Source organism: Apium graveolens, chromosome 1 (genome assembly GCF_009905375.1).
Source record: "Apium graveolens cultivar Ventura chromosome 1, ASM990537v1, whole genome shotgun sequence".
In the NCBI taxonomy this organism is placed as follows: domain Eukaryota; kingdom Viridiplantae; phylum Streptophyta; class Magnoliopsida; order Apiales; family Apiaceae; genus Apium; species Apium graveolens.
In genome coordinates, this window is record NC_133647.1 from 125,593,399 (window position 1) to 125,615,540 (window position 22,142).

The following is a 22,142-nucleotide window of genomic DNA, read 5'->3' on the forward strand; positions in this document are numbered from 1 at the left end:
GTTTGTGAACAACATAATAGAAGGATCCTGTTTTTCAAAGTATAGCAAGAACAACTTATGGAAAACAAGAATAGGACCCTGTTCTTACAAAAGCAAGTCCACTGACATGGCAGTAATGTATGTCACAGATTACAGCATAATCACCCATATGAAATAACTCTTGCAAAAATAAAATTGCAAGTTTTATGTGTCGGTGTCTAGCCTTGGAAGGGAATCTCATCAAGAAGATTTACTGTTATTCCCACTTTCAACTACGGCCTTTTATTCCATCTTTGACAAAGAAACTTAAGTATCCTGGTGTACAAATTAAGTCAAAACACTCCACAGAGTTGCTTCAGCCACTACTTGCACACTTCTCAAACTCCAGACAGTATTGTTGTTTTTTTTATATAGGCTGCTTGTTTTTTTATTAATTCCCATACCGCTGACAATTATCCAAAATTTAAACAATTTTCAATCTTCTAAGTTATATTATTTCATAGAACAAATTTTAAGTGCATTTCAAGACTAAAGTTTCAGTGCATTTGTAAACAATTCTCAATAACCAAAGAGAGGGTGAGCTTAGAGTTCTAATTTAGAGTTTTAACATCTAACAGAATAAAATTTAAATAACTTAGTAATTAAATAATAAACAATAATAAGAGAGAGGGAGAGCTTAGTTGTTTAGAAAAATGAAGAAGTGATCCAAAGTAGTACCAAATAATTACGCGAAACAAAATAGGCACCAAACTAAAGTTACGAACTTACAGGGTAAAAAAAGTGAGGTTTTAAACTCAACGTATCAAGTATCATGAAGGGGGTAAAAACAACTGCTTCAAAGACAGCAACCAAGAAAGTTTGTCTATGTTAATATCAAATAGACAATATACATATTGAGATTTTGACAATTGTAAATACACGTTTATTTAAAATTAAGTATCTAACCTCTAAATAACTATGTCAAGTACTTCTTTCACAAAGCAATAATAGAAGGATCCTGTTTTTCTGATGCAAGCAAGTCCCGTAACATGACGGTGGTAGATGCATCTTTTGAGAAGCAACGGGCGCGCATCTGATCAATGAGTACACTGGCTTCATTGTACTTCTTATTGTGAAAGCAACCACGGATAAGTGTGTTGTAGGTGACATCATCTGGCAGGCAATCATTGGCTTCCATTTTCACACAGAGTTCATTTGCTTCGTCGAGTAAGCCTTCTTGACAAAAACAGTGAATCATCATTGTGTATTTCTTAACATCACGTCGCAAATTTTTTGAAGGAAGGCTCTTAAAAATATTTTTTGCCTTTCCAAAATTTCCATTCTTGCACAATTCATCAATCAGGATACCGTAAGTGCGAATATATGAGGAGGAAGCCCCTTGGATTGCATCAGATGAAAAAATGACATTGCTTCATCCATGTCTCGTTCTTAAATAGTTCTAACATGGTATTGCATGTCACCAGATTTATTTTAAGACCCTTGTTCAGCATCATCTTCTCCTTATAAAAATTCCGTGCTTCCACATGTCTGCCCCTGATAAAATAACCTTGCAAAATAGTGTTGTATGTCGCAATAGTTGGTGTCAAACCTTCACGTGGCAATTGCTGGAAGAGATCTATTGCTCTGTCCACTTTCAGTTCTTGCAATAACCATTGATCAGGATATTATAGCTAAGAATATTAGGTAGTATACCCCTTGTCTTCAAGGTTTGGTCCACTGTCAAAGTGTCAATGCTTCGTCAACTTCTCCCCTCAAGCAGTATCCATCCATGAGTGAATTGTAAGTGATTACATCAGGATACTGGCCTCTTTGAATCATGAACTCGATCACATATTCTGCATCTGTAATCATTCCTTCTTTGCCATGTGCATCAACCAAAATGCAGATAATAAATAACTTGGTGTGTGATTAACCACAAACTAACACTGGAGCCGTGGACACTCATCTTTAGATGTGACTTTTGTAAGCTCCAATACAGCTCCTTCCAATTTCTTCCCCAAAATTCTGATATGCAAGACGGTAGATATACGTTTTATAAGCCGAAAACAATGGAAACTTGAATGAGATAATCCGTCACTGCTGGATCAAAGTCCTCGTGTCCACGTCACCATACTTTTTTAAATAAGTCTCCACAGGACAGTTGCTCCAAAGAAGCAACTCCATATCATTCTCATGATTCAGTCGCCTGCAAAATGTTAAAAATAAGAACCAATCCACCGATTCCCTCATTTCTCCGAGCAGATTCATTTAGAGTGGAGCTGGCATATGAAGGCGATTGATGTCGAAGGGCCTACAAGCAGAAGAGAGAAATTAGATATCAGAGGAGATGACATCTACAATACAAACCAATATAGAGGTGGCTCTATTGCTTGTTCAATAGTATTTTTCCGGGAAAGGTTTGTCAAATACACTTCTGGCTTTCACAAAGGTTCTGTTGTGCTGGCCTTTACAAGCATACAGTTAAGGTAGCAGCATCATATCATTACATAATTAATAAATGTTAACAAGTCACCTAACAACCATGTTTGTTTCAACAGCATCAGAAAGAAGCTCAAAATTAATAAATGTTAACAAGTCACCTAACAACCATGCGTATAGGTAGTCATTTCAGCAAGAAGCTCAAAAGCATCATCAACTAGCTTATCCACCCTATGCGGTTAAAAATGACTCATTACGATAATATAATTTTTTTTGTGCTTTAACTTTTTCTCGCTTATTGATGCAAAACCTAGTAATAAAAATCTTTAGTAGCATGCTTCCACAATTGTCCATCGTCATAAATTATTAATAAGTATTATATAATTTTTTTTTCTAAAGGCCAAGATATATAATATTGATCAGAACAGGTACAAGCTCAGAGAGCTTTCCCTAGAACTGGGACAAAAGGAGCCATAAGGCTCTTCCTGTCTAAGACTATAACTAGTAGTAAGAACGACGAAGACTAGCTGGACAAACAAAAAGATAACTAGAAATTACAACGGACTTCATGCTTCTAAAAAACATTTCCTGCAAAATGAAGCTTGGTGACCAGATCCCAGAATGTATTCCTAGATCCCAGAATGTATTCTTCCATGGCTGCCTCATGAATTGGTATCACGCACGACGGGGCCATCGGAAGGACTGGTGTGCACTGCATAGTGTCATGTCACAGAATAAAATTAAGTACCTTCGTACTTGGAAGTTCACAAAACTGTTTGATCCAAAGTAGTACAAAATGACCTAGATTCCATATAACAAAATAGTCACTAGACTTAAGTAACGATATCAAGAACTTTCCAGGTAAAGAGAAAGTGGTTTAAAATTAAATGCATCAATAATTATGAAAGTGGTAAATATATCTGCTAAGAAGACATCTTGCAAGTTGTCTTTGTAAATTTTAAAAATACAATTAACAGTTCGAGGCTTTGACAATAAACTCTCACGGGGCAATTGTTGAAAAAGATCTACTGCTCTATCCACTCTCAGCTTCTTAGAAAAACCATTAATCAAGATTTTATGGCTATGAGCATCCGTTCTCAAAGATATAATATATATAGAAACAGATGCAGAACATAAATCTTTTTATATAATTCTGAATGTTGCAGGATATGATATATTATAGAAATAGATGTGCACTGCTAGTCTGCTACACATTAAAAGAGCAAGTTTTCAGTTAAGTAAATATATGGCTGAGTAGCCAAACTGGGTAGTCAAATAATGAAAAGAGCCCTCTGAATCAGCTATTGACAATCATACATGCTAACTTATTTTATCTTCTGTAAGTTTTTACCTAATGCAAGTAGAAGTTAACTCTTTATTTTCAAATTAAGGTGGAAGCATAAAACCCCTTTTGATATCATAATTCAAGTGATAAATACATATCGTAAAAAAACCTTATAATCTGACAGGATGAAAATTCTTACCCGTAGACTGTAATCAAAACACATAACAATAAAAGCGGTATGTTGATTGTGTGCTCATACAACATTAAAGCAGGGAAGCATGCGTCTTCAAATTAAACAAATGAACTCTAAATAACTACGAAAAGAAATCCAGGGCAATTTGAATTCAGTACATCATATATCATGAAGGTGGTAAATGTATCCCAGTGTACACATCGAGTGAAGAGTCAAGAGACTCCAAAGAGTAGCTTCAGCCATCATGTGCAGTTCTCCAACTATAGGAAGTATTTTTTTATATAGGCTATACATGCTGCTTGTTTCATGGATTCCCATACTGGTGTTATTTTTGTTTATAATTTATACAATATTCATCTTTTAAATTATATCATCTCATAAATAAAATTTCAGGACATTGATAATCTATTCTCCTGAGACTTTAACCATAACAAAAAGAGGGTGAGCTTAGTATTTTCCAAAAATTGAATAAATTGATCAAAAATAGCCATTGTACTAAAGTAACTATATTAAGAACTTTCAAAAATGCAGAATTGATCCAAATTAGTACAAAATGATTACGTATAACAGAAAAGCCACTGAACAAGAGTAAATAGATACTTAATTAAATTCAACATCTAACCTCCAAATAACTATGTCAAGTACTTCTTACGCAAAACAATAATAGCAGGATCCTGTTTTTCTAATGCAAGCAAGCCCAGTAACTACGCGGTGGTAGATGCATCTGCTTTGAAGCGACGGGCACACATCTGATCTAAGAGTACACTGGATTCATTGTACTTCTTACTGCGAAAGCAACCACGGATAAGTGCGTTGGGTAACATCATCTGGCAAACAATCATTGCCTTCCATTTTCACAAATAGTTCATTTGCTTCATCGAGTAAACCTTATTGACAAAATCCTTGGATCATCATATTGTATTTCCTGACATTAGGTCGCAAATCTTTTGAAGGAAGGCTCTCAAAAATATTTTTTGCCTTCTCAAAATTTCCATTCTTGCACAATCCATTAATCAGGATATTGTAAGTGTGAATATGGGGTGGTAGCCCATTGCATTGCGTCAGACGAAAAAATGACATTGCTTCATCCTTGTATCGATGCTTAAAAAGTCCATCTAACATGATATTGCATGTCACCATGTCTAATTTAAGACCCTTGTTTAGCATCATCTTCTCCTTAAAAAAATTCCGTGCTTCCACATGTCTGCCCGTGATAAAATAACCTTGCAATATAGTATTGTAAGTCTCGATAGTGGGTGGCAAACCTTCATGGGGCAATTGTTGAAAGAGATCTATTGCTCTGTCCACTTTCAACTTCTTGCAATAACCATTGATTAGAATATTATAGGTACAGATATTGGGAACTACTCCCCTGGTCTTCATGGTTTGGAGCACTGCTAAAGCCTCATCAACTTCGGTAAACAAATCAGGAAGAAAACCGCGCTTGATGATTGCAGCCAACAAAGAAAAGGCATAATCGACACGATTCAAATGACAAAAACAGTTAATGACAGTATTAAAGGTAACAACATTAAGGGGAATGGTTTCAAGACACATAACCCTAAAGACGGAGAGTGCTACGGAGTGGTGTTTCATTCTAAGCAGGGCAGCTAAAAGCTGATTAAAGTCAATAGCATTAGGCAGAGGTTTTGTGTGGAGCATTTGATCAAACACAACAAGAGCATCGTTGAGCTTGTCGAAACCAACCTTGGATTTGTGGAGGAGTAAACGTTGAAGTTTGGCATGAGCTGGATTGGAGGAATAAGGAAAATCATCATTTCCAATTTCTTCGTCTCTCTTCTCGAGTTATTTGTATTTTTTCTCAAACTAAATACTTCCCGAGCGCTTGACTTTAACTTTTGTGTCACGTACTTTCAAATTATTTTTTTTAAGATATAGAAAAATTATTTTTTCTTAAATTATTCTTTTCTGAACTAATATTTAATATATATTTTTAATTTGGAAAAAGAAAATTTCAAAAATAATAATTTTTACTATATTTTTAAAACTCCTAAAAATTGTTAAGCGCAACAGGAGTTAAAAATTACCAATCAATAACTCTGGGAATGACTTGTTTATTCCTTCTGAAGTACAGTACATAAATAGAGAGAAAACAACTAGAATTTAGGAACCACTACGACTAGAATAAAGGAAACAAACTACTGGACTATCTCCACTAAGAATTAATACTAAAGAACATGACTCTTATTTGACTAAGTCTTATCATTCCCTTCCTTGAACTAGACTGCATTTGCAGCTAGTTAATTTCCGAAAGATCACAAACCCCAAGCTTCTTTCTCAGCTCCCGAAATTACTCCAATTTCAGCGGTTTGGTTAGGATGTCTGCTAACTGATGCCTTGTACCACAAAACTGAAGCTGCACAATTCCATCATTAACAAGCTCCCTTAAGAAATGGTAGCGCACATCAATGTGTTTGTTCCTGCCATGCATCACCGGGTTCTTCGACAACTTAATTGTTGAGCTATTGTCACAAAATATGACAGTAGTTTCATTGCCTCTGTAGCCTAGCTTTCTCAGCACCCTTTGCATCCATATTGCCTGACAACTACTTCCTGCAGCTGCTACAAATTCGGCTTCCGTTGTGCTCAAAGTTACTATTGGTTGTTTTCGAGATGACCAAGCTACTGCAGCCCCACTTAACATAAAAACATAACCTGACGTACTTCTTCTGTCCTCCACCGATCCAGCATAATCACTGCTCAATAAGCTGACCGCATACATAATGTCCGGCCTCGTAACGGTCAGGTACATTAAGCTTCCAATCAGCTGCTGGAAAAATGAGTCATCCATCTCAATACCATTTTCATCTTTAGAGATTTTAAAGCCTGGAACCATTGGATTTTCAACAAAATTGTTATACTCCATCCCAAATCTTCTCAATACTTCCATCACATACTTTGTTTGACTAATGAATATACCACCATTAAGTTGAACTACCTCAATCCCAAGAAAGTACCTCATCTTACCCAAGTCTGACATATCAAATTCCTTCATCATAGATTCTTTGAATTTAACCATCATTTTTTCATCATTTCCGGTAAATATCAAATCATCAACATACAAACTAATTATCAAGTATTTACCTTGTTCGACTTTGGTAAACAAAGTTTGCTCACTGTCCTCCTTCTCAAAGCCTTCCTTTCTGAAGTATGATTCAATTCGGCTGAACCATGCCCGCGGCGCCTGTTTGAGTCCGTACAAAACTTTGTTAAGCTTATATACCTTATGTTCCTCATTCTTTATTTCGTAACCCCTTGGCTGCTCCACATACACACTCTCAGCTAACTTTTCATGAAGAAAGGCTGACTTCACGTCCAACTGAAATACTGACCAACCTCTTTGTACAGCAAGTGCCAAAATCATTCGAACCGTGTCCATACGAGCTACAGGAGCGTATACTTCTTTGTATTCAATTCCGTATTCCTGAGCATACCCTTTGGCGACCAGACGAGCCTTACATTTTTCTACTTCTCCAAGCTCATTCAATTTAGTTTTGTACACCCATTTGACTCCTATTTTTTTCGCTCCTTTCGGCAATTCCATGAGATCCCACATTCTATTCTTCTCAATTGATTTTATTTCTACATCCATGGATGTCCTCCATTTCTCTTCTGTTACTGCTTCGTCAAATGAAGTAGGATCAGAATGAACAACATGAGCAAACAAAACTAAGTGAGTTTGTTCCTCTTCCTCTTCATCAGAAAGACATTCACCGGGAATATAATCATTCATCCACCTTGATGCTCTTCTATTTCGGGGTTCTATTTCCGGAGAAGTTTCTTCACTACCATCATCTGCATTTTCCTCTCCTGTGTCATTACTGGAATCATCCCTCTCTTCACTTTTCTCATCTTCCCAGTCCAAATCAAACATGTTATCTTCTTTAGAGCTCTTTTCCCAAATCCATTGCCCATCTTCTTCAAAGACAACATCCCGACTGATAATAATCTTCTTGGAGGTGGGATCATATAGTCGGTGTGCCTTTGTCTCTTCACTTGCACCAAAAAAGACACAACAACGACTCTTTGCTTCAAGCTTTGTCCGTCGAGCATCTAGTACATGAGCATGTGTTAAATAGCCAAAGACTCTCAAGCGCTCGACCGAAGGCTTCACCCCACACCAAGCTTCTTCTGGCGTCATTTATTTCACTGATGATGTAGGACATCTATTAAGAATATAGATTGCCCAGTTTACCGCTTCTGCCCAGAACTTTCTTGGAACATTTTTCTCAATCAATAAGCTCCTCACCATATTCATTACAGTTCTATTCTTCCGCTCGGCAACTCCGTTCTGCTGCGGTGTGTATGCAGCAGTTAATTGTCTCTTGATCCCATTCATTTCACAATATTCCTTGAACTCATCTGATGTAAATTCACCTCCACGATCTGTTCTTAGACATTTAATAGGCAAGTTCTTTTCTTTTTCAACAAGAGCTTTAAACAGCTTGAATATAGTGAAAACATCTGACTTATAAGCAAGAAAATACACCCATGCCTTCCTACTATAGTCATCAATGAAACAAATGAAATACCTCTTGTTGCCTTCCGAAGATGGAGAAATTGGGCCGCAAATATCAGTATGAACCAGTTCCAACTTTGTCGACGCTCTCCATGTACTTCTTTTTGGATTATATCTCAATGATGCTTCCCTTTCAAACAATCAGTGCACACAATTTCACCTCAGAGAAACTGGGCAAACCAATCACCATGTCTTTTGTTTGCAAAGTCTTCAACCCTTTGTAACTGAGATGACCGAATCTTCGGTGCCAGAGGTGAGCCGCGTCTTCAGTGGTTGTTTGGAAACACTCTTCCTTATTTTCTTCTTTGATTGGTTGAGTTTTTGAGACCAACACAAACATTCAGTTCGCCGTCATTTTGGTTTGAAATACCAAACCCTTTATGTGGTGATAAATCCGACACTCATTTGACTGCATTAGTACAGCCAAACCCTTTTCTTGCAGCTGTCCAACACTAAGAAGATTATTCTTCAAGCCGGGCACATAATACACATCCCGTACAAGATGATTCACTCCCTTGATAGTCAATCGAACACTTCCTTTTCCAACAACGTTCATACTTGCATAATTCCCCAATCTAACCACCTTGTTAAACCCTTCTTCCAACTCACAGAAAAGTGATGAATCGCCACACATGTGGTTGCTACATCCAGAGTCAATATACCATACAACATCCCGGTCGCTTCCACGCGTGTCCACATACGCCATTAGTACCATCTCTTCGGATTCCTCTAAACCAGCATAATTTTCTTGACACTCATATTGAAAGTGTCCAAGCTTATGACACTTGTAACATTCGACTATCTCCAAGGTTGACGACCCCTGCCTCTGCCTTGTCCTCGACCTCCTCGAAAAGCAGCTCTTCTCTGTCCTCTTCCACGATAGTTCTCTTCATGAGTTATCTTCAAGGCATGTTCATCTTCTCCACCTGTTTTGAATTTTTGCTCATGAACCGGCAGAGAACTTTGCAAGGCATCCACAGATAGCTGATCTATGTCCTTGGCTTCCTCAATGGAACAAACAATATAATTCCACTTATCCACAGATAGCTGATCTATGTCCTTGGCTTCCTCAATGGAACAAACAATATAATTCCACTTATCAGTAAGTGTCCTTACAATCTTCTCGACGATCTTGACATCACCCATATCTTTCCCATAATTCCTCATGTCATTTGCAACCGTCATTACTCGACCGAAGTAATCAGTGATCGATTCTCCCTGCTTCATTGCTAAGACCTCAAAATCACGGCGTAGACGATTAAGTTGATCCCTCTTTACTCGAGCATTGCCTTGACACTTCAACTTCATGGAATCCCATAGTTGTTTGGATGTCTCCTTCTGCGTGATCGTCTTCAGAATTGACTTGTCAATTGACTGAAACAAGTCATTCTTAGCCTTCAAACCCTTTAGCTTCATCTCCTCCAGGCTCGTTATTTGCGCTGTCGTCATCCCTTCCCTACTCTTCGGCTCTGTGTAGCCTAATTCCACAGCAACCCAGTACTCTTTGGAGCGAAGGAGATTCTGCATGACCATGCTCCAATGATCGTAGTCGCCGTCAAACTTCGGAATGGAGGCTGCTGCAAAGTTTGCTTCCGAACCCATCTTTCAAGTGTTTCCTCACTTTTCAAATCTCTCACGTCATTCGCTCTGATACCAGATGTTACGTGCAACATGAGTTAACAAATAGCAAATAATAACTCTGGGAATGACTTGTTTATTCCTTCTGAAGTACAGTACATAAATAGAGAGAAAACAACTAGAATTTAGGAACCACTACGACTAGAATAAAGGAAACAAACTACTGAACTATCTCCACTAACAAACAATACTAAAGACCAAGACTCTTATTTGACTAAGTCTTATAAAAAATACATAAAAAAAAAAATCAAACAACTTGTATAATGGACTTAATTTAAAAAAAATAAGATTGGATCTTAAATTTTTACAAAAACAATTCTTTTATAAATATTAAAAAAGTTTAAAAATTAAGTTACTCGATAAGTGATACTAATAAATAACTTTCCTAAATGGCTCTCTTTTTCAACCAACTTGTATTTTTTTACAAAGTATTTTTTCATGAAATGTGTGTAATGTTTTTATTTCAGGGTTTTTTAAAAAATTAATTATTATCTCATACAACCCCACTCAGCGCCACGTGGCATCCATGTCCCTGCCAACACACTCGGTAAAACTAATTTTTAGTTTGACTTTGGCAAACGGACTAAATTCCTAGCATAGTTGGCGATTATGAGTCAAATTTGCAATAACTAACTAATTTGAGTGCAGCAACAAAAATAATATTCGGGAAACAAGAGCGAAACTTGGGTAATACAGGTGTATGGTGACATACTGTGTTGTGAAAGATGAATGAGATGCTATGATTGGTCCAGAATCTATCCATGAGAGTGGTTTTTATCTGTTTTCTAGATTTCACTTACCCCACCTGCCTCCTCTAAAATCAATCCTTTTGATTTCATCTCTTATCTTCTCAGATATAAACTCCTCTAGTGTGTTTTGTAGTTGAGACTCAGAGGGAGAAAAATAAGAGGAATGGCTGCTACATCTGCTGCTGCTGCTTTACTAAATGGTTTGGGTTCATCTTTCTTGAGTGGTGGCAAGAGGAGCCAGAGTTTATTGGCTGCAACCACTGGTGCTAGAGTTGGTGTTTCTGTGGCTCCTAAAAGCCTAACTGTGGCTGCTGCTGCTGCTAAGAAGTCTTGGATCCCTGCTGTTAAAGGTGGCGGCAACTTGGTTGACCCTGAGTGGCTCGATGGCTCGTAAGCTCTCTCCATCATTTCTCTTTCTTTATCCAAAAAACTTAAACTTGTGTTATTTTTGGTGGAATCTAAATTGTTACATGATGATATTATGAATGCATATGGCAGAAACTTCAATGATTGAGTTTGTAAATGTTATGAACTACAGGCTCCCGGGTGACTTTGGCTTTGACCCACTTGGACTTGGTAAGGATCCAGCATTCTTGAAGTGGTACAGAGAAGCTGAGCTAATCCACGGGCGATGGGCGATGGCAGCAGTTCTTGGAATCTTTGTTGGCCAGGCTTACAGTGGCATCCCATGGTTTGAAGCTGGTGCAGACCCTGGTGCCATTGCACCTTTCTCTTTTGGCACACTTCTTGGCACCCAACTCATTCTCATGGGATGGGTTGAGAGCAAAAGATGGGTCGATTTCTTCAACCCTGAATCACAGTCTGTAGAATGGGCAACTCCATGGTCCAAGACTGCTGAGAACTTTGCAAATGCTACAGGTGAACAAGGATACCCTGGTGGCAAATTCTTTGACCCTTTGGGATTTGCGGGAACAATTCAAAATGGTGTTTACATTCCTGACACTGAAAAACTCGAAAGATTGAAGCTTGCAGAGATTAAGCATTCTAGACTTGCTATGTTGGCTATGTTAATTTTCTATTTTGAGGCAGGTCAAGGAAAGACACCCCTCGGAGCTCTTGGATTGTAAGGGATCTTACTATAAAAACAATATGTAAAAATTAAGTGGATTTAGAGAAACCTACAAAGCTGAATCCATAGTTGTCAAGCTTTGATTCGGCGTACAATTAAATTCAAATTCTTTAGGTGTCAATTTTTATGCTGTCTCTTAATAAATCACTGCCAGGGAAATGGAACACATGCAAAGCTTATTTTGATGAGCTATAGAGGTCAGTTGGTCACTGATATCTTTCTTGTGCCAACGAGGAAACCAAACCCCTGAAACGATTAAACAATTCATGTTAAGCAAGTTCAATGCAATGCTATCTTTGGTGCTATTGCTATATTATAGCACCAAATGCAAAAAAACTCAACTCCAAAGATGTGTCATAGATGTTATGCATATATGCATCCTTGTCACGTCATCTATTACTACAAATTGAGGGTAAAAGTTAAATAATTATTGTCTTGTACATCTTAAAATATCAAAACAATATTAAATTAAGTAAAAGTTAAAAGATTTATGGAAATTTGAAACTACTTATGCAACTAGAATCGAAGAGCAAGTTTTATTTTAAAACCAAAATGCACTTTTTGATGCTATATTATAGCAATAATTATAACTATTTTGCATCTAGCATTGGACTTACTTATGATTTAAAATGTAGTCATTGCATCCACATAAATACCAGCAGTAGAAGTTTATTTGCAGACACCAATTGCTTCGCAGATATTCGAAACATCCAGGCATTAAACCAGGACATTTATATTGTCTTAGTGGTTTTGTACAGTTACTGAGCGTGAGCACCCTTAACAACAAAATATGAATTGCAATATAAGATAATTAACAACCCCTTACATGGCTTGTAATGTTGCTCTAGTATCGAAACACAGGCACATGTTTTGTCTACAGGGATAATAATTCAGGAATCAAATAGTGCTAAGGAAATTGGATCATTCATTTCAACTATTGTCACAAGGACAGTTGTTTACTAACCCATTGCCATCAAGAATTCACCTTCACATACAACTTCACCTCCTAAATATGCCTTTCCCTCCATCTTTGCTATGCCAAAGCGCTTTTGCAGCTTAATGAGTGTCATATTTATAACCAAGGTGTATCCTGCAATTACTGGCTTCTGAAACCTCACTTTGTCGATTCCAGCAATGAAGAAATTTTCACAAGAGCCTTCTACTTCTGGTTGCAACATAACCACACCACCAACTTAGGCCAAAGCCTAGAAAAACAGCAACTTGCAGTTTTCGCGATTATCTATAGGGGATCAAATCAAATGCTTGCATATAAGAAACCATGAGTCAGAACTTTTTTTTAGTACCATAACTTGTGTAAAATTTGTAAGTACGGTCAACAAAAGAAACTGATTCATCTAAAATATGTCCACTATATCCAGAATACTCTAAATTGAATATGTCTATCAAGGAACCATATGCTGCTTTTTTTTTGGTTGGTAATACTGTCTCCAGGTAAACAAATTAAATGTTCCCACTCCCGAGTTTCCTAATTTACCAGCCATTTCTTTCATTTCTTAGCATTGAGATGAATATATAGAGAACAGTAGCAACCATCAAACTGATGAAAGGATAACTGCAAGATAAAAATACCAGAAGATCTGTTTACAGGTACCATTTAGATATTTAATGAGACAATTAGTAAATCCTAAAACACAATGAGAAAGAATAATATAAACCTTTTAGTACCCAGATGATATTTAATCAATAGTTACATATCATATCAGCATTGCAAGAGATAGAAAGGTATAATCTTGAAAAGGCAGTTCAATTAACATGAACAGCTAATCAACCCAACCATCCATTTGCATAACCCCAAGAAACAAGAAATGCAATAAATCTGTAGAATGTACACACATTTATAATTAAACAGGATATGGCTTCATATACGTACACTAATGCACATTTCAACGCCTATACAACGAGCTATCACTTGTAAACTGCATGGTTACCTCAACCATGAGGACACCGGGCATAATTGGTCTTTCTGGAAAATGGCCAGAAAAAATGTTAATAATTTATTGTCACAGTCTTGATGGCAACAGCAGAAGCTTCGGGATTATATTCTATCACTCTATCCACCAGAAGAAATGGATATCTATTTATATACTTATTTAGAATCAATTTTTTTTTTAATGAAAGATCACTGAATGATGGTCAACATAATTAACTTAGCTTCAAAACTTATAAAAAATGTACTAAAAGGAAGGTTGAAAAATCACTGACCAGTGAGGTAAAATCTCACGAATCTGGTTGATATCCTTGACAGTTGGAAATGCTTGGTACCCTGATAAACAAAATGAAGTCAACAAGATAAATAAGTGATTAGCTCTGGATAAGCAACAGCATGAATTAAAAATCAGTGAAATAATGGCTTCTAACAGGGAAAGATATCTAGAGGTCGAGTCAGAACACATACTCCAGCAAATAAACTTAAAAAAGTTAAAAATAAAGAAACAAGTTGAAATGCAGACTCAATGCAGTGAACTGAAAACAATTACAACTTTATTTAACTGTTAAGATAGATAATTGAAGAGGTTTCATCTAAATTCATACTCAAGCAGATGAATTATCCAAAAAAATTAAAAAACAAGAAATTACAACTCTTTAAATGTAGTAATTGATAGAATTTAGGTCGAAATGCAGACTCTACACAGCGAACTGAAAAAGATACAACTTTGAACTCTTAAGAAACAAATTAGTTAAGGAGTTGAGTAAAATTGCACAATCAACAAGGTGAATCGAAAAAGATCAAAACTTTTAACATCTTTTAACAAATGAAAGTGTCAGACATCAAAATCACCGAGCACATTATATTGAAAAACATTACAACTTTTAACTCTTAACAGTATGTAATCCAAGGGTTTGAACCAAAATGCAAAGACAGCAAAGTGCATTGTAAAAAAGATTACAACTTTCAGCTATAAAGTATCAGATAAGTGGTTGAGTTAAAATCACTGAACTCATTGAACTGAAGAAAGATGACCACTTATAACTCTTAAACAGTAAATAATTAAAAGGTTTGAACCAAAATGCAAAACCAACAAAGTGCATTGTAAAAAGATTACAACTTTCAACAATTAAGCATCAAATAATTGAAGGGGTTGATTAAATAACATACTTAATTCAATGGGAACATTAGCATTATCTTCTTGCTTTCCAGTTGAAGTACAATTTGTAATAAAATTTTGATGGGTCATTTTTGATTGGGTAGATAATGAAGGAGATGTAGAAATGATACTCTTACATTGAAATGATACATTGTTGATGGTGAGATGAGAAAGAGATGTAGAAGAAGCGGCCATTGAAATTAATAAACTTGTAAATAAGGCAGTGGTGTTAATATTAATATTATAATAAGAAAAGTTGAAGAAAACTATAATTAAAATTAGTGCACGTGTGGTAAAGAGAATTATGTTTAAATGATTAAATTACATTTTTAATATATTCCACATAATTACTGTGGAAAGATACAATATTTCTGATAAAAGAAAATGTACCTTGACACAATGCACAAGCATTTCCAAGTTCCAGCTGATCTCTGCATGTCCTAAATAAGAATTTAAGTGGACTTTGATCAGCTTTTGATTGGATAAGAATCCTAAAATACATTAAGCGAAGATAACTGACAACCATCAGATTATATTTTATCTTGACCTGGTTCAGCCATGCATAAGTTCCTAGATTAACGAATGGTATATCACATTCAGACAAATTGTATGCTTCAAATCTGTTTCAATTTACATGCATGAATTTGCATAAGTCCTCTGTCATTCTTTAGTCGGAATACTGACATTATATCTTTTCAATCGTAATCTTCTATTTAAAAAAGAAAAAATGAATCACATAGTAGCTACCTCTGTTATCCGAAGGCTGATCAACAGCCAAAAGTGTAACCAGTTGCACCTATCATCCTGGCCTATATGTGCATTCCGGCTTTATGATGATATGGCAATAAAGAGGAGCCAGAGGAGAGGAATCATTGGCAGAGGAGCTCATGTTTTTGGGACAAGAATGATGAGTGGAGCAGGGGAAAAGAACGCAGTGAAGGGGAAAGGTAAGAATGTAAATAATGATTTGAAGGAGAATAACAAGGATGGAATCGGCTCCCAGGTCAGTGTTGCGAGTTATTGGGGAGTTACACGGCCTAGAGTTAAGAGGGAGGATGGAAGTGACTGGCCATGGAACTGTTTCATGGTAAGAAATAATCTGGTTTGAGTACCTCATGAGACTCAAATGATCAACATTTCTTGTTACAAAGAGAAAATGATGTCTCATGAAACTCAAACTTCTATGCCTCTTCTTGCAAAGAATCATGAGACATCTTTCTTGGTAACAAGATATTGATGATTCGCGTCTCATGAGCTTGAAATATGACTTATAAAATTATGTAACCAGTTACTTAACTCGTGCCCTACTTAATTAGCGTTCTGAAATTGTTAGGGAAATACTGCAATACATCATTAATGTTGTTCTGATATATACTCAGTTTCTAGTTTATAATTTATACTTTATAACTAATGTTAATCTTTTGGTATTATAGTTGTTCTTGTTAATGCATGTTCCGATTAATACTTATACTCTGTTTCTTTTTGGAAGCCCTGGGAAACTTATCAAGCAGACGTGTCCATAGATCTAAACAAACACCATAAACCAAAGGTACTTCTTGATAAGGTGGCTTTCAGGACTGTGAAACTTCTGAGACTTCCGACGGATATTCTGTTCAAGGTATATAAATTTGTATAAATGATTTATCTTAAAGAAATTATAAAATTACCAAATTATATCAAGCATTTGCATTTATACAACCTGTTTAACACACAATTGATAAAACATCAAGCTTTTCCAAAAACTTATAGGTATTACCTATTATGTTAGAGCTATCCCCGGTGTATTGGGAGCTTGCTTAAAATCAATTATTTCCTAAAATTGTGTGAAACAATGTCACAGAGACGATATGGTTGTCGAGCTATGATGCTAGAAACTGTGGCAGCTGTCCCTGGCATGGTTGGAGGGATGCTTTTACACCTAAAGTCTCTAAGAAAATTTCAGCATAGTGGAGGTTGGATCAAGGCATTGCTGGAAGAAGCAGAAAACGAAAGGATGCATTTAATGACAATGGTGGAGCTTGTGCAGCCTAAATGGCACGAGAGGCTTCTGGTTTTAGCTGTGCAGGGAGTTTTCTTCAATGCGTTTTTTGTCCTTTATATAATGTCGCCAAAGCTGGCGCATAGAATTGTTGGATACTTGGAAGAAGAGGCAATACATTCGTATACAGAGTACTTGAAAGATATAGATAGAGGTCTAATAAAAAATGTTCCAGCTCCAGCTATATCCATTGATTACTGGAAATTACCTAAAGATGCTAAACTTAGAGATGTCATCCTAGTTATCCGCGCAGACGAGGCTCATCATCGAGATGTAAACCATTTTGCATCTGTAAGTTTAGATCTGCCCTTTCATATTGATTTCTTCTTATGTAGTCTTCTCCTGATTATAACTTTTCTTTTTTCCTAATAACAGGATATTCATGTTCAAGGAAAGGAACTGAGGGATGCACCAGCTCCTCTTGGCTACCACTAAGGAAATTAACTAGATATATACAACAGCAAACTTACTGCATATAATACTGTATACATCAATTTTTTTTATTAAAGATTTGTATAGAACTTGGAATTCACCTTTGGTACAAGGCATTATAAGAACTCCTCTGTACAAGACTGGATTTTATGTAATAGGTTTGAATGATTCACAGTACTACCGCCCTTGAAAGCATTAAACTCTCCCCACAGTACCATATCATCGTCGCCACTAAATTAATCTAAATTCGTCGTGCACAAAACCTAAAGCTTTCCTTATCTCCTTTGGAATATCAAGGAACCATTTATATGGCCTTGAACAATATTACCATCTAACAAAAGTGTGTCAAATTGGATAACCCTCTCCAACCAGATTCTAAAGCATATTCTAGAAAAAATGACAAAAATATCTTTTTTTTTTAAACTTTGTGACAAGAATATTATTTTTTTAAATTTTTGGCCAAAAATATTTATCTAATACGCATTTTAAGATTTGGTATTATTAATACGCATTTTATAATTGGGTAACTTGTGTAAAAAAATTACAAAGAAAATTTTTTTAAAAAAATTTGGATACACACGGGAGATGCGTATCATGACTTTTCAATACATGATACGCATGTAGGAATGCTTATCATGATTCTGCTCTTTTTTTTTCTTTTTTTAAATAATACTCATTTGTTAAATGTGTAATAGTCTTACCCATTTTTCAAATGCGTATTAGAAATGTATTTTTGACCATATTTTTCAAAAACGGGTATTCTGGTTACATTTTCTAAAAAAAATAAATTTTGGCCGTCACCCTTTTTGGATCTATTTTTAAGACTTTTTTGTAACCGCTGATAGAGTATTATACAAACCCTTTGCTGAATAAGCTAAACATGTATTCTGTAATTTGTATAGGTATAACGCCATAACCTAAACATATGGTGTAATCTGTATTCTCAATATCAATAAAAAAATTCTCTTCTGCCTATTTGTGTCTTTTCTTTACGTTTATTATAATATTTCTTACTTCCGTTATAATAAATAAACTAGTATCAAGAGTTCAGTTCTTATTCTAAAGTTTAAATTTTGGTACGGGAAAAAAGATATTTGGAGCTGTCATGGCTGCTGGGGGCGCGCCCGGAGTTTCGGAGACGCGATCTTCGGAGCTCGTCCTTCTTATTTCTAGATGATGATCCGACTCATTTTGTTAGGTCACACACACTGTAGAAGGGGGTTGAATATAGTGTTTATCACAATCAAATCGAATTAAAAAACACAAGTAACAGAAAACAAGCTTTATTAAACTCTGTTACAATATGGAACTGTACTCTCTCAGTGATGAACAAATTATCACGAGAGCTGTTAGGGTTACAATAAAATAATAACTTCGATTATGATAACACATATAGTGTAAACCCTATGTCTGTGTTTATATACTACACAGTTACAAGATAATCGCTAATTGATATGGAATATAATTCTGCTTCCTAAAATATATCAACTAGTTATCTTTTCTTTCAAGTATTCTATTCTTCATAGAATTCCTTCTTCATGCATATCTCTTCTTGCGTTTGTCTTGATCTTCTTTCCTTTCAATCAGCCGCCTTCCTTATCTGAAAGTCTCCTTAAGTCCTGATATTATCTCCTGATAAATATCTCCTGATAACTTAAGTTCTGACTTCAGTATAAGTGCTGGTTTCCAGTTAAGTATTGATTTGTCCTGTTTAAGTAAGATCTGAAAACTAAACACAAATCATATTAGACATGACATTATCAAATATATCTAACAATCTCCCCCAACTTGTAAATTAGCATAATATACAAGTTTAACTGATATTTGATGATGTCAAAAACATTAAGTACAAATGCATGAGAATTTGACTAGATAACTACAACTTACAGTCTTTGTAGCTTTACCATCTTTAACTTCTGATAACAGCTTCAGTCTGTATACACATCAGAATTTGAGCAGTTGTAGATCTTGACTTGGCTTCAATTACTGATCTCTTTGATAATGACTTCACAAAAAGTTGGAACCGTTAAAATTCCACTATTTGATAAAGAAAATTATATTATGTGGAAGAAGAAGATGCTCTTATTTTTACAAGTTGCAAAACCCAAATATCTGAACTTCTTAAAGAAGGGTCCAAAAACTCCGATGGTTATTGAACCAGAGGTGATAGTAGATGATGTTGTGATTACCAAAGCTAGAACCTATCCAAAAGAGCCTGAGGATTTTTCTCCTGCTGAAAAAGAAGAAGCCTCCTTGCATGCCAGCCTTCAGTTAATTTTAGTTGATTCCCTCGATCCCTTGATGAACAGACATGTGATGAACTATAAAAATTCCAAACACATCTGGAAAACTATTGAGGTGATTAATGAAGGTACAGAGGAAGTTAGAGAGAACAAGTTGGAGATCCTAACCTCTAAGTATGAAAATTTTAAATCCAATCCAGGAGAATTAGGCATAAACTCCCCTCCTCGTGTCTGTGCTAAAGGTAGGAATCCCAAGCTTAAGTACAAGTCCAACTACAACAAATTCCAGAAAGGTGGATCTTCATCCTCTAACACCAGCAGTGGTGGATACAAAACAGGGATGGTTGATCGGAGCACCATTAGATGCTATAACTGCAATGAGTTGGGACACTTTGCCACGGAATGCAGGAAGCCAAAGCAAGTAAGGAAGAACTCTTATGATTCAAATCAGAAGAGTAACTCTGAAAGGGCTTACCTGGCAAAGGGAAGAAGCTGGGATGATACTGATAGTGAAGATGAAGAAGATGAGAATCTTGCTCTTATGGCTATTGATGGAAAAGCTTCATCGTCAAGAAAAGAGGTAAAATTTACCGATGCTGAATTAGTTTATCATCTAGGAGGTTCCTTAGATTGTGCTCGTCGTGATAATGAACTGTTAAGTCAGCAGATCAAAGACCTTGAGAAAGAGGTCAATGAATTAAGACTTGTGCACATTAATCAAGACAAGTTAAAAGAACAAGTATCTTTTCTAGAAAATAGAGTTAACTGTTATAGACAACTCGAAACTATTCTCAAAGACAAGATCACCGGTCTTGAGACTAAGGTTAGAGCCTACTTCAATTCTTGTTCGAAGGCTAAAGAGTTCTACAGTAAGCAAGCTGTTAATCAAACATCTGGAGTAGGTTATGATTATAATGCTGCTATTGGAGAATTAGGCATAAACTCCCCTCCTCATGTCTGTGCTAAAGGTAGGGAAGTACCACATGTGCTTAAGGGTGTTGATGAACCCCTCTATAAAAGATCAATTGCTGAACCATTTGATACGACCTCCTCTATTATTCAAGAAGAAATGCGTGCTGAAGATCTTGCTAATGAGAAGGTTGTTTCCAAGGCAAGTGTGTCGAAAGTTCCAGTCAAAGTTGTGAAAGCAACTGAGACTAACTCAGACACACATGAGTTGGATAACAAAACTGCCATATCTACCATGCATAATTTGCTTGTTGTTAATCCCTCTCATAAAGCATGTAGTGTTGCTAATTGTATGTCTTGTGCTTTTAATTTGATGTATGCTTATTTTAATGGTAAGCATGTTTCTAGTGATAAGACTACTCCTCGTCAGCATGTGAATAATAGGAAGCATGATAGGTCTAAGACTGCTAGTCCTTCTAAGGCTAGAAAGGAGATATTTGTGCCTAAGCCTAAACAGAAATTTGTTAAGGCTGTTTACAGGGTCAAATGTTCAGTCATTGAGAAAGTTGAGACCATAAAGTTAAGAATGTTGTTTTGCCTGACAAAGGTCAATTCTACAAGTATGCCGGGCCCAACCAAGTTTGGATTCCGAAGAAGGTCTAATCCATTTGAAGTGCAGGGCAGTAAACAGGTGGAACTGGTAGTGTGGATTCTTGACAGTGGATCGTCAAGACATATGACCGGAGATAGAGCCCTGCTATCAAATGTGGTTGAGAAAGCTGGCCCACTGGTTACCTTTGGAGATAACAACAAAGGTTTATATGAGGGATATGGCTGTTTGCAAGGTGGAAATGTTATCATTGTAAATTTGTATACTGTCTAGGTTATTATCAGGAAGCAGTATCTAACATATAGCACCAGTGACGAGACTTGAGAATATTACGACATATCAGGCACCTGATGCACATTACACTTGGAATTGGACTCTAGTAAGATGTGTACAAGTGTACTCCTGGTTGGTGAGTCAAAAGAGGAAGTCAATGCACCACAGTTCATGGACTTTGCAGTTGCAGATCTATTGGACTATGCAATCTCTTCTTCACAATCTCACTTCACGTTGGTATAAACTAGTGTACTACTCAAGTAATCGTCAAGAACATGGTATGGCACTCTAACTGAAGTTACAGTTTAATATGAACTAGTAGAGTCGTCATATTAATAACTCTCTGTTAGGTCCCAATGTGTTTGTAGAAGGGGGGTTGAATACAAACGTTACCAAATAATCGAATAAAATGCGGAATAAAAAATGTGAAACAAAATTCAAGTTAAATAAAAATATTATTAAACTTGAAATGTGTTACAACAACTGTATCGATTACAAGGTATTAATCTCAAATCAATTATCACAAATCTAGAATAAATTCGACATGAACTTTTTCTATTTTTGCAATAATTAGAATCAAATGCTAAACGCGATTTGAGATTAAGTTCTAGGGATTTTAATCCGCTAGATTGATACAC

General features: G+C 36.1%; 2 protein-coding genes and 2 pseudogenes across 2 annotated transcripts; 2 read left to right on the forward strand and 2 right to left on the reverse strand.

Annotated features, from left to right (window-relative positions):
- Positions 1 to 823: 823 nt before the first annotated feature.
- Positions 824 to 5,702, reverse strand: LOC141706251 (uncharacterized; annotated as a pseudogene).
- A 5,206-nt stretch (positions 5,703 to 10,908) lies between these two features.
- LOC141666827 (chlorophyll a-b binding protein CP24 10A, chloroplastic) lies at positions 10,909 to 12,013 on the forward strand. Its single transcript, XM_074473042.1, has 2 exons — positions 10,909 to 11,192; positions 11,341 to 12,013. Exons 1-2 carry the CDS (start codon positions 10,966 to 10,968, stop codon positions 11,888 to 11,890), a joined length of 777 nt encoding a protein of 258 aa, XP_074329143.1. The 5' UTR covers positions 10,909 to 10,965; the 3' UTR covers positions 11,891 to 12,013.
- A 626-nt stretch (positions 12,014 to 12,639) lies between these two features.
- Positions 12,640 to 15,144, reverse strand: LOC141666835 (uncharacterized; annotated as a pseudogene).
- Positions 15,145 to 15,660: 516 nt separating this feature from the next.
- On the forward strand, positions 15,661 to 17,726 carry LOC141666820 (ubiquinol oxidase, mitochondrial-like). Its single transcript, XM_074473030.1, has 4 exons — positions 15,661 to 16,086; positions 16,489 to 16,617; positions 16,840 to 17,328; positions 17,413 to 17,726. Exons 1-4 carry the CDS (start codon positions 15,727 to 15,729, stop codon positions 17,470 to 17,472), a joined length of 1,038 nt encoding a protein of 345 aa, XP_074329131.1. The 5' UTR covers positions 15,661 to 15,726; the 3' UTR covers positions 17,473 to 17,726.
- Positions 17,727 to 22,142: the final 4,416 nt, after the last annotated feature.

What these genes read in the sequence shown, in the direction of transcription:
- LOC141666827 (XM_074473042.1), top strand. Translation starts at nt 10,966, where the DNA reads ATGGCTGCTACATCTGCTGCTGCTGCTTTACTAAATGGTTTGGGTTCA. An exon ending in CCTGAGTGGCTCGATGGCTC is followed by an intron (nt 11,193 to 11,340) that starts GTAAGCTCTCTC and finishes TATGAACTACAG; the next exon opens with GCTCCCGGGTGACTTTGGCT.
- LOC141666820 (XM_074473030.1), top strand. Translation starts at nt 15,727, where the DNA reads ATGAATCACATAGTAGCTACCTCTGTTATCCGAAGGCTGATCAACAGC. An exon ending in GGCCATGGAACTGTTTCATG is followed by an intron (nt 16,087 to 16,488) that starts GTAAGAAATAAT and finishes TCTTTTTGGAAG; the next exon opens with CCCTGGGAAACTTATCAAGC. An exon ending in ATGTAAACCATTTTGCATCT is followed by an intron (nt 17,329 to 17,412) that starts GTAAGTTTAGAT and finishes TCCTAATAACAG; the next exon opens with GATATTCATGTTCAAGGAAA.